Source organism: Dermacentor albipictus, chromosome 3 (genome assembly GCF_038994185.2).
Source record: "Dermacentor albipictus isolate Rhodes 1998 colony chromosome 3, USDA_Dalb.pri_finalv2, whole genome shotgun sequence".
Lineage (NCBI taxonomy): Eukaryota > Metazoa > Arthropoda > Arachnida > Ixodida > Ixodidae > Dermacentor > Dermacentor albipictus.
The window spans coordinates 15,651,150-15,663,724 of NC_091823.1; the positions used below are offsets into that span (position 1 = coordinate 15,651,150).

A 12,575-nucleotide genomic window follows, 5' to 3' on the forward strand; every position below is an offset into this window, starting at 1 on the left:
CGCATGCAAGTAATGTCTGCCTCTTCGAGTAATCGAGCAGAAAGACGAATTGTGCTATCTGCAACAAGAGATTTTTAAAGGGACACTAAAGGCAAATACTAAGTTGACGCGGACTGTTTAAATACCGTCCCAGAAACCTCGCAGCACTTGTTTTGGGCCAAGAAAAAACTTAGTTTATGAGAAAATTGCATCTGAAGGGTCCGAATGCCTTTTTCGAAATTTGAATCTCCCGCCACCAAAACGGGGGTGTGGTGACGATGCACACGCCATCACCACCCTTTGCAGCCTGCCGTCGGTGAGTAAAACGGCACCCGACAGATGGCATACCGAGTCAAGACAAAGTGGTGGATCTGCCGCTGCAGCTGCTTTTTGGTCAAGTGGCATGGGCTGTTCGGTAATCCCACAACATTACATGGAAGTTGAATTCTCTACTACTTGCAATTTGTGCTAGTTTCACGAGCCAGCAAAACCAGCGCAGCACTACGCGATCAGGAAAGTACTAAAATGCGAAAGCGTGGGTGGTGCAGAGTCGAACGCAAACGAAACCGTTTGACCGCCTGTGTCTTTGTCAACGGCAATTTCAATGAGTTCTTTTTTCTAAAAATGAAATAGAACTGGACAAGTAGTATTGTATTTCATCTTATAATAGTACACATGGATGTTTTTTGCAATGAGTAGTTGAGCACTAGTGACAGAATTTAACGGAGGAGTGCTTTTGTCATCGGGCAAGTGCTTGAATGTCCCGAAGGAGTCTCTAATCATGTCGTGCATTTACCTCAATTTCTTGATTAATAGGGCTCTGTTCACGATAATATTGACGCCTTAGAGATTCTTGAGCACTAATTTATCACTTTAGCTTGACTTAGTATTTGCCTTTAGTGTCCTTTTAAAATTTCGTATAGACTAAAAAAGACACTCCATATATGACTAATATCGAGAACAAGTTAACTGCAGAACAAGCGATGGAAAAAAAAAATGTTAAGTGCAGCGTTAAGAGACGAGATGACAGCGGTGTGGATTAGAGAGAAAATGAGCGTAGCCAATACTGTTGACATTAAGAGTAAAATATGGAAATGGGCAGGCTAAGTAATGTGTAGAGCAGATAATTAGTAGTCTATTAGAGTTACAGTATGAGTACTAAGGAAAGGGGAGCACAATTGAGGACAGCAGAGAATTAGATGGTGTCATGAAATTGGGAAATTTATTGGCATAATATGAGGTCAGCTGGCGTAAGACAGAGGTAATTGGAGATTGATGGGAGGACCTTCATCCTGCAGTGGATATAATAAGCTAAGGATGATATGACTAATGAGAGCTCATTACCTACATTGAAAAAAGAGAAAGGCTGCACAGGTGGCGGGAAACAGTCTCACTCGTGTGTGAAACTGCTTCATTTTTCTACCCGCTGCAGTAGCTTGGTCATTATGGCAGTGTGTGGCTTAGTATAAATAGGTTAGAAGTTTTGTTCCCTTCCACAGCAGCGAAATATGAAAAAATCGGCAGACTCATGCTGCATAGCAGAATGACAACCTGGTATCCAATGAAAAGCTAGTTTGACTATTTTGTCAGCACAACTATTTCTTGAACTATTCTGCAGTGAGATCGCTCCAGCTCCAGTGACCATGTAGAGAATAACTGTTTTCTTGCCATTCCTCCATGCTGCTGACACTGGCTGATAACACAGTTCTCCCTTAGTGCACTATTGGTGCTTCTGTAGTGGATGTGACCTTGAAATGCAGCCTCTTGTGATGAATGCCTCCTAAAAATAACCTTTCCAAATTTTGGAAGGAAGTTTTAATGTCGCTCAACTATTCTTAGCAAGATTTTAACTGTTCGTGTGCAAAGTTTAATCTTCTAATCTCTACACATTCTCTTCCATTGACAGTTCTAAAATTTTGCTTATCAAAAAGGCGTTTTTGTGATGCCAATATTTACTCCATGACTTTGAGATCTCACCAGCATGTTTATCCAAGCAATGCTGTATTCTTACAAATTGTCAACCTGATACACTCAGAAGTTCCTTTAAATGAGCATTTGGGACTCCCGACAAACCTCAAGACATGCTGCATTTAGTAGAATTTTGACATTATTTTAATTCAATAAATTAAATTCTGGGGTTTCACATTACAAAATCATGATCTGATTATGAGGCACACTGTAGCTGGGGGCTCTGGATTAATTTAGACTACCACGGGTTCTTTAATGTGCACCCAGTGCCCAGTACACAATAATTTTTTAAGTGCACCTCCTTCGGAATGTGGCCGCTGCTGCTGAAGTCAAACATGTGACCTCAAGCTCAACAGCGCTATGTTGGCATTAATCATTGGGATACTGCGGTGGGTGACATTATTTTGTGGCTCCTTTATCCACCCTTTTAACTTGCAAGTTTTGCCCCTACTATCTGACACACTCCGTAGTTATCTTGATGCACTTCTACACAGCTTCAAAATAGGCCCAGGCAAGCAGTTAGAAAAGTTGACAATATTATTTTTCACTATAGACTTAATTCACCTCCCCCTCCCTCTTGCAACTTTGGACACACATCACCCTTATCACCCCTCACATTTTGCTTCAATCTATCCGAGAATCTGGAGGATCAAACGTTTCAAGAACAGCTTCCCATCAAAATATTTATTTTGATAAGCTATGACAGTGTCTCGTACTGTATAATGGATGAGAATGAGTGGATGATAGCAATATACAACATCTTTGGCATTCTCAAAAACTTACATATTGGTACTGTGATGTGCTTTCTCAGAGTTATACCATTGGGAGAACCACTGGATGGTACTGTACTAGAAGTCAGAGATGATTCTGGAAAAGTTGTTGAAGAAGGAGAGGGCATCCTTTTTGTCGGTAAGTGTTTTTTTTTTTTTATACAGTGAGGCTGTTTGGGAGAGTTCCACAATGAGTTTTGCGTGGTGGTAAAGTCCAGTGTGCGACAGCATTGTCAATGTCAAATGTAAATACAACCAACATTTGTCGGAGCCCTGAATTTGCTTTGAAACATAATGGTGGGTGTTGGTAAAATAAAAATCTTGCGTATACCACATTCGCATAGACTATAACTTTTATGCACAATTTTTAAACCAGTAATTTGTAATTTTTGTTTGTCACATTGAGGTTTACTGGCTCCATGTTGGACATCAGCTAGGAGTTTGTACGGCTGCAGCAGTGAAATCTGATACCATAGTGCTGCAATACCGCTTGCCTGCGATGACCACGTTCAAGCGAGGCTGTGAGCTAGCTAACAAACCCCCCTAGTACTTCCGAAAGCGTAAAAACTTGCTGTTACAGCTTCTCTGTCTTTGATTTATCAGTTGTCAGATAAGCATACATTTATAAAGTTTAATTTTTTAATCAGCTTATAGCAACTTCTTCAATTTGATCCGGAGCTTGTAATCATAGTTTGCTGCAATCGTACTTATGGCATGTACCACTTCACTTCAGAAGTGCATGATGCAGACAGGTAAAGGTTTAGGGAAGGAAAGAGTTGTCATCCACTTGAGAGCATCATGAAGCTACAAATTTTTGTGTTCATCTCACCCTTTTGACTGTCATGCTCCAACCATTTTGCTTCCAGTGTTTCTGCTTGTTTGGTCTCGTGTTAAATGTGGGTGCCTCTCTTACATCCAGGTGGATCTACGCGGCGTTGCCTGGTCGGAAATGAAAAGTGGATACATCTGGATGCCTGCCACATGCGCAGTTCTGGTGACAGTGTCAGAAAATCTTCCAATGGATTAATTTTCTTAGGAAGGAAGGATTCTATATTTAAGTACCATGGCAAGAAGATCAACCCTGCATACCTTGCAAGGCAGCTTCAGGAAATGGGAATGATACAAAGTTGCCACACTTACTTCTCCAAAACAGATCGGACGCTGTATTTCTTTGTCATTCTGCACCCTACTTGCATTGCTGAAGCTGCGACTACTCAGTTGATACAAATCCTTCAACAGGAGTGCCAGTGTCCCTTCCAGGTTGAAGTCGTTCCCAGATGGCCACTCACTAGCCATGGTTTGTGCTTGCTCTTCATCAGCTGTGTATTTTTGTAGTCTTAGCCTTAGCGTAGGCTCCATGCGTTACTGCAAAAACAGTTGTTTTGATTCCGGTGTTCACCATTTTAGTGAAAGCAAGGGTGGAGATGCCCCTGGGCTGCAATATATTTTCAGGCATTAGCATTTCGGTGTTGGTGTTATTTCAGTTTCTGCTCACTTTGTTGTTTTGTTGGTTCAAGGAAATTCAAGGCACCCTTGACTTGGTGCTGTATTGACCTTTTTAATAACTTATTGGCACTAATACTTACCGTAACCACTGCTTAGTATTACAAAATGATAAAAGTTGTTACTCAATTTTTTGTCGTATTATTGCATTTTGCCTGCTTTACAATCAAATACTAATGTTAACTTGTGATGAGTTACCTGGCAGCCGTAAGCATTTCACTCTATGCAGTAATTCTTAGGGACTGCTTTGCCACAAATCTCTTGTGGACTGGTACAGGTGATAGTGGAACCCTGAGGTGGAGAAGCCATAAGGGGGGGAGGGTGGCCCAGCTTTTGGCTGCCACTGTAAATGTTGCTTATGCATGTTCCATACAATAAGATAACAAATTAATAGTGTACAGCAAACTTCCTTTATTTTCGCTAAAAAAAAGCCAGCTTATGTATGTGCAGAGCCATTGCACTCCTGCACATCTGTAAATTTGAACTTTCATTCAGCATAGCATTGCTCTATTTGCTCTTCAAATACCCAAGTGTAGAAAAGGCATTTGCGACAGGTTTCATTTGCCCTGCTTGTTGCGTGGTATTGTATTTGTATTTTCACTCTGTTTTTATCTGCCGTTTCTCATGCTGCAGCATAGCAATGTGCAGGCTGTTGAACACACATTTATGTTTCCCCCTTCCTGCTCAGTGTTTGCCTGCATATTGAGACACCTTGTCAAAGTCGTCCGTTTCTACTTCATAGCAAGTGAGGCCATTTGTAGCTCCCCTTAATTCCTTGTGGGAATTTTAGCTTTGGCTAGCCTCTTTGAACCTCAGTACATAACTTTAATGTGCTTGCTGTCTATCACTTCAGAAGTGCATCAGTCATGGCTAGCAGTGAAACTTACATGCACATCTTCTTACTTCTTTTTTTATCCTTCAGTGCACTTCTTTTTGTTTCCATCACAGTTCCTCATTCCTGTTTAGGGTGTGCAGTCTCATGCTGGGGGTGCTATTTTGTTTATTTCACAGGAAAAATAGACGTTGACGCCCTTGTGGCTCATCAGAAGAAGCGAAGACTGCAAAGTTCCTTTCCAGATCTTTGTATGGTATTGGCCAGACTTTGGAATGTAGGTTTTCTGACAAAATATATATACTTGGTGACAGCCATCCTATGCCTCCCCTTCCCTCTATTGAAATGCGTTATTGCTGCTTCAAGGACTATTTGTGTCCACATAGTGCCCTCTATTAGTGAGCATATAACAAAGGCTTTGGTGGCATATTCACAGCTTGTAATAGTAACCAATTAGCTCTCATATACGACATCTTCAGTGTGACTCAATCTGTTTTCTTGCTCTAAGTGCTTGGTAGCAGTGGCATTCTGCTGCTGAATATGAGGTCACAAGTTTAATTCCCGGCTACTGTGGCCACATTCGAATAGAAGTGGAATACAAAATTCAGCAGGGACACTTTGAATGCTTACGTGCGGGAATGCGAAAGCGTTATAGTCACTTTGGTGAAATGTTTTTTTCCATACATTCCTTGTCTGCACAGACTCTTGCCTATGTTCTAACTGTGTTATGATATGGCGAAATCAGAATGCACCCGCTTGCCCACGAGGAGTTCATAACTCGAAAGACCAAAACTCAGCGGTGTCCAGTTGGACATTAGTGCTTTTTATTTGATACGCTCACTTTATAGACTCATGATGTCACGCCACCATCCCTCGACGTAATGGGGTATATAATGCTTTTGCATTAAAAAGTATCGTGTACCAAACATCAGTTTTAGTTTGAAGAAACACAGGTGAGGCGGTCAGGAGTAATCGAAAGCTGTCAACTACGGTGTCTCTGATAGTCTCTGTGTTCCATTGCGATGTAAAATGTAGTCAATCATTCAGCCATTTAGCCAATCAAATCACTGAATCAGTCATCAATTGGTCAGTCTGTTAGGTGCCAGTGTCAGGGTCATATTGTTGTTGGTTTAGTGTCTTTTCTCTGATGTTGATGGTGTGTGGTGTTTATTGGTGCAAGGGCTTCACCTTGATGTTTCAACTGCAAAGTGAGGCTTCAGCAGACTGACAATTAATTTTGTTTACTTGAAATACACTCGGAGCCATATGGCACTGAAGAGGGGAGTGTTTACAAAGCATAGCAATTAAAGAAGAACTAGCACAGTGAGGAGTGGTAATAGCATAAAGATACTCCTGATTATACAATGTTAGTTAATATTGCTACGGAATAGTATTACCAATGACGAAGAGGCGAGCAGTAAGAAGACGACGACGATTGGAGGCTAGCGCGGGCTGTTGCCACTTGGCCAAGTGTGGCGTAATACATTGTAAATATACTTGTATATAGCTTTTCATGTGCGTCTTCTTACGTAACATATGTGGTGGAAGTGGACGTTCCCTGTACCTCGTCACGGAGCTTCGCAGTGGACGGTACGTCGAGCCTAGCTTCATGACAACTCGACTCAGCCACCTCCGACACCTGCTGCCACTTCGACGACCTACATTACTCTCCCTACTCCTCGTGATCCTGGCGTATTCTCGGGCAAAGATGGGGAAGACGTCGAGGACTGGATCAGCCTGTACGAACATGTCAGCCGCAATAGCCGGTGGGACCCTACTATCATGCTCGCCAACGTAGTCTTTTACCTCGGTGGCACACCTCGAGTTTGGTTTCGGACGCACGAAGATGAGCTCACCAGTTGGGATTCGCTCAAGCAAAAGCTCCGAGACTTGTTCGGCAACCCCTACGGTCACAAACTTGCCGCGCAGAAGGCGCTTTCTGGCCGTGTGCAGACGTCAACAGAGCCCTATGTCACGTACATTCAGGACGTCTTGGCTCTGTGCTGCAAAGTTGATGCACACATGACTGAGTCAGACAAGGTATCCCACATCCTCAAAGGCATTGCTGATGACGCCTTCAACTTGCTCGTATTCAACAACGTCACGACGGTGGATGCTGTTATGAAAGAGTGCCGCCGCCTGGAACTCGCTAAAAGCCGACGTATCGACCAGCAGTTTGCCCGTTTGCCCAACACCCCAGCGACATCTTCCTGTGCCGACGCTCCTCGTCCCAACAACACTGGCGATATTACCAAGATTGTCCGGCGTGAGATTGAGGCCGCCTATTCGGCTGCCTTTGACTCCAGCCCCACCAACGCACCTGCAGTCATGGTTTCCCTGATCCAGGCAGTTGTCTGCCAGGAATTCGAAAACATGGGCCTTCACACCATCTGCTCGGCCCATCGCCCTGATACCCATCCGGCTTCTTCCATTCCGCCCCGTCCCGCATCTTCTTACCCACCACGCTTCTGCAACCCATCTGAATGGCGCACTGCTGACGACAAGCCCATTTGTTTTCACTGCCGTCGCATCGGGCACATTTCTCGGCACTGTCGAAGTCACTGGACTTCCCCGACTCGGTCTGCTTATACTGCCTACTCTCGCCCCTCAGGTGGCCCTTCTCGTCCCTATGCCACACGCTCCGATAATGCCGTCACTGACTCTCCTGCGCCGAACCGCCCCTATTCTCATTCACCTTCGCCCCAACGACGACAATCTCGCTCTCCCCAGCCCCGTCGCTCCTTTTCGCCGACTCCCTTCGGACGCCGCTCCCAGCTGGAAAACTAGATGATGCAGCGCCTCGAGGTGACGCTGCATTGGTCCCTACGCCGCCAAATCCTCTACTGACGTTGCCCGCTCATCTTAACCTTCTTGACGTGCAAGTAGATGGTGTTCCTGTATCTGCTCTTATAGACACTGGGGCGCATTTGTCGGTAATGAGCGCTGACCTTCGTACCCGCCTGAAAAAAATTATCACGCCCGCCACGACGCATGTTGTCTGTGTCGCCGATGGCGGAACAGTCCCCGTAATTGGTATGTGTGCCGCCCGTGTCTCCTTCGCTGATTGCTTCACAATTGTGCTATTCATAGTCATCGCCCACTGTCCCCACGACATCATCCTCGGCTTAGACTTCCTCTCCGCGCATTCTGCTCTCATCGATTGTTCTGCCAGTACTCTTCGCCTTGACCTGCCTGTTCTGGATACCGCTGAACCACACCCCAGTCGCCTCAGTTCCGTCGACTTCGTTCGCTTGCCACCTTCGGCACTGACTTACGTTGACCTAGTGTCATCCCCACCAGTGCCCGACGGTCACTATATCGCGACTCCTATGCAAGACGTCCTCCTTACACATGGGATCACGGTACCTCATACCGTTTTATCTATTACAGCTAATTGCGTCTGCCTGCCAGTGGTCAATTTTGGCTTGACGACACAAGTGCTGCCACGCGGGATGTCTCTGCCCTAGCTTTGCTCATTCGAGGATCACTCAATAGCATCTATTGAGGTAGACGACAATTCAGCCAATCCTCCTCTACCATCGCCGACTTACAGAAAATGATTGCGCCCGACATGCCTTCCGAGCACGCTCGTGAGCTCTACCGCGTTCTGTTTTCCTACAACGATATTTTTTACTTTAACGATCGTCCTTCGGCCCAAACTACAGCTGTTAAACATCGCATTAATACCGGCGATGCCCCTCCTATTCATCGCCGCCCGTATTGAGTGTCACCGGCTGAGCGTCAAGTTATTCACGCAGAAGTTCGCAAAATGCTTGCCAAGAACATCATAGAACCGTCATGTAGTCCATGGGCGTCACCTGTTGTACTGGTAAAAAAGAAGGATGGGTCATGGCGCTTTTGCATGGATTATCGTCACCTTAACAGGGTTACCAAAAAGGACGTGTATCCCCTACCTCGGATTGATGACGCCCTTGACTGCCTCCATGGTGCTCGCTACTTCTCCTCTATTGACCTCCGCTCCGGCTACTGGCAGATTGCCGTAAACCATCTTGACCGCGAGAAGACTGCTTTTGTAACTCCGGACGGTCTCTATCAATTCAAAGTGATGCCGTTCGGTCTATGTAACGCTCCTGCCACTTTTGAACGCATGATGGACTCCCTTCTTCATGGTTTCAGATGGTCCACATGCCTGTGCTACTTGGACGATGTTATAGTATTTTCCCCAACGTTCGCTACGCACCTCGAGCGCCTCTCGGCAGTCCTGGACGTTTTTCGTAGCGCCGGTCTGCAACTGAACGCATCGAAGTGCCAATTCGGCCGTCGCCAGATTACCGTCCTTGGGCATCTCGTTGACGCGAACGGAGTGCAACCGGACCCAGGCAAGATCCACGCTGTTACGCACTTCCCTGTTCCGAAGTGTGTCAAGGATGTGCGCAGCTTCATCGGCCTTTGTTCCTACTCCCGCCGTTTCGTGAAAGATTTCGCGGCCATAGCACGACCATTAACCGAGCTTTTGAAAAAAGACGCCCCTTTCCAGTGGGGCGATAACGAGGCCTCTGCATTCTCGCATCTAATCGACCTTCTCACAAGGCCTCCCGTTCTGGCCCATTTCGATCCTTCTGCGCCTACCGAAGTCCGTACTGATGCCAGCGGTCACAGAATTGGCGCAGTACTGGCACAACGCCAATGCGGCAACGACCGTGTTATCGCTTATGCCAGCAGGCTCCTCTCACCCTCCAAGTGCAACCATTCCATCACTGAGCGTGAGTGTCTGGCCCTAGTTTGGGCAGTTGCGAAGTTCCGCCCATACTTATATGGCTGACCCTTTTCCGTTGTCTCAGACCATCACGCCTTTTGCTGGTTATGCTCACTGAAAGATCCTACAGGAAGACTTGGTCGCTGGGCCTTACGCCTCCAAGAATATTCATATACTATCACCTACAAATCTGGCCGACTACACAAGGACGCTGACTGCCTGTCTCGTTACCCGGTAGACGAGCCTGACGACGCCGACAGTAGTACCGCCAACGGCATTTTCTCTCTGTCTGCCTTCGCTAACATGGCCGATGAGCAGTACCGAGACCTATTGCTGTGAGCACTTGTCGAGCGTCTGCGCTCTACACATACCGATGCATCCATTCGCCGATATGTCCTCCAGGGCAGCATTCTGTACCGAAGGAACTTCCTCCCATGACGGCTCTGATCTTCTTCTTGTCGTGCCAAAACAGCTACGACAGACTGTGCTCTTTGAGAAGCATGACGCACCCACTGCAGGACATCTTGGGGTAACCCGCACGTACGACCGCGTCCGCTGCCGCTTCTATTGGCCTGGTCTCGCTCGCTCCGTCCGACGCTATGTTGCTGCATGTGATACCTGCCAGCGTCGGAAAACACCTCAGGTGCTACCTGCCGGTCATCTCCAGCCGATCACCGTCCCTGTAGCACCGTTCTTTCATGTTGGATTAGACCTCCTCGGTCCCTTTCCCACGTCATCCTCTGGGAACAAACGGGTAGCCGTCGCAACTGATTACGCCACCCGATACGCTATCACGCGGGCTCTCCCTACTAGTTGCGCCACTGACGTCGCGGACCTTCTTTTGCGTGACATTATCTTACTTCATGGCGCCCCGTGACAGCTGCTTACTGACAGTGGTCGTAACTTCCTCTCGAAAGATCGCCGACATTGTACGTTCCTGCTCCACTCAATACAAGCTGACTACCTCATACCATCCTCAAACCAGTGGCCTGACAGAGCGGTTAAACCGTACTCTTACCGATATGCTGTCCAAGTACGTTTGCAAGGACCACCACGACTGGGACATTGCCCTTCCTTACGTCACATTTGCTTATAATTCTTCCCGGCGCGACACCGTCGGATTTTCTCCCTTTTATCTACTCTACGGTCGCGAACCGACCTTGCCCCTTGACACGGCACTTCCTCCTGCTTCGATCTCAACAAGTGAGTATGCGCGCGACGCCATCGCCCTCGCTGACCATGCACGCCAGCTTGCCCGTGCTCGACTGATGGACTCGCAAACCACTCAGCAGCGTCAGTACAATGCGCACCACTGTGATGTACAGTTATCGTCTGGTGCGCTCGTGCTCCTGTGGTCGCCCTCTCGTCACGTCGGACATTCAGAAAAGCTCCTTTCGCGATACACAGGGCCCTACCGCGTGCTGCGCCAGGTGACGCCTGTGACTTACGAAATTGCTCCTGTGGGTTCAACCTCGTCCTCTCCCCTGGCATCTAGTGATGTGCATGTCAGTAGGCTCAAGGCCTACTACACTGCTTCCGAGTCCGATCTTTAGTCGCTCTGGGACGGTGCTTTTGCCGCCAGGGGTAGTGCTACGAAATAGTATTACCAATAACGAAGAGGCGAGCAGTAAGAAGACGACGACGATTGGAGGCTAGCGCGGGCTGTTGCCACTTGGTCAAGTGCGGCATAATACGTTGTAAATATACTTGTATATAGCTTTTCATCTGCGTCTTCTTACGTAACAATATGTAATGAAAAAGTTTGTCATCAATGAAGGCTCGATAACACTTTTGGGAAGGTGGTTCCACTCCTGGGAATTATGGGGGATGAAGGACTGAAAAAAAGGCTTCGTGTAACGCGAATACATTCCAACCTTATTTTCATTGTTGATGCAGTTTAATATGTACTGCGGCTGCAGTATGAGGCCATCCACTTAGAAGCTCCCTTGTAGCAGTCGTTAAATATGAATGGCACCGTGTGCCTGCACATTCATATTTATTGCGACTTGTGCTGAAGCACACGATTTGCTGTTTGACAACACATTGTGTGTGATGCATGCAATGTGGCTTCTATTGCTCATTATCAAATTTCACATGAGAAACCAAAAAAATTTATTGCGAAATGGTTTTTAAACATTGTTCCCCTCCCTCTCCCTTTTTCCTTTTCAGGCCTCAACAATAAGAAATGGTGGCACAGTTGTTTCTGCAGACTCAGAGTTCGTTGCTGCTGGTGGGAACTCACTGGGTGCTGTGAGCATTTCACAGGAACTGGAGTTTGCTTTGGGCAGCCCTCTGCCACTTCTTGTGGACAAGATCCTGCATGAGAAGTTTTCAAATGTTGAGGAATATTTGGCCACCATGACACAAAGCCGTGAGCAATCAGCTTGCCCCGTTCCTGCAAAACGAGCAAGACAACTACACGTACCTATATGGAACACTTTGTCTGAACCAACACGTGTGAAACGTTCGTCTTGTTTTACGTGCATAACAAGATTTGAGACTTGGAAACATTGTTGCTGTGCTGAGAGCTGCCATCAACCGAAGAGGATAGCTGGCCACAATCGTGGGAGGCTAACTGTCTCTGAAAGGTGGAAATACAGCCTGGAGAAATGCATTGATGCATCTCCTCTTGTTGTCAGCTATGAAAGGTTTGCCTCTGCTTTATTGCAGTTAACTATAATGACATAAGAGTACTGAAATCACCTAAGCAGCTTTAGTGAAAAACGCTACTGCACTTTGTGCAGCCATGTGTTGTTTGGAATAAATTGTTAAAGTAGGAAAATGATTGAAGTAGAATTAACTTCTG

The 12,575-nt window shown here is 46.5% G+C and overlaps 1 protein-coding gene across 3 annotated transcripts in view; it reads left to right on the plus strand.

Annotated features, from left to right (window-relative positions):
- Positions 1 to 12,575, plus strand: part of LOC135917518 (beta-alanine-activating enzyme-like) — a 53,532-nt gene that overhangs the window by 19,683 nt on the left and 21,274 nt on the right. For all 3 annotated transcript variants that reach the window (XM_065451099.2, XM_065451100.2, XM_065451101.2), the window contains 4 exons: positions 2,759 to 2,856; positions 3,637 to 4,014; positions 5,232 to 5,329; positions 11,939 to 12,417. In XM_065451099.2, coding sequence (XP_065307171.2) covers positions 2,759 to 2,856; positions 3,637 to 4,014; positions 5,232 to 5,329; positions 11,939 to 12,417 — 1,053 coding nt within the window. The remainder of the gene's footprint in view (positions 1 to 2,758; positions 2,857 to 3,636; positions 4,015 to 5,231; positions 5,330 to 11,938; positions 12,418 to 12,575) is intronic.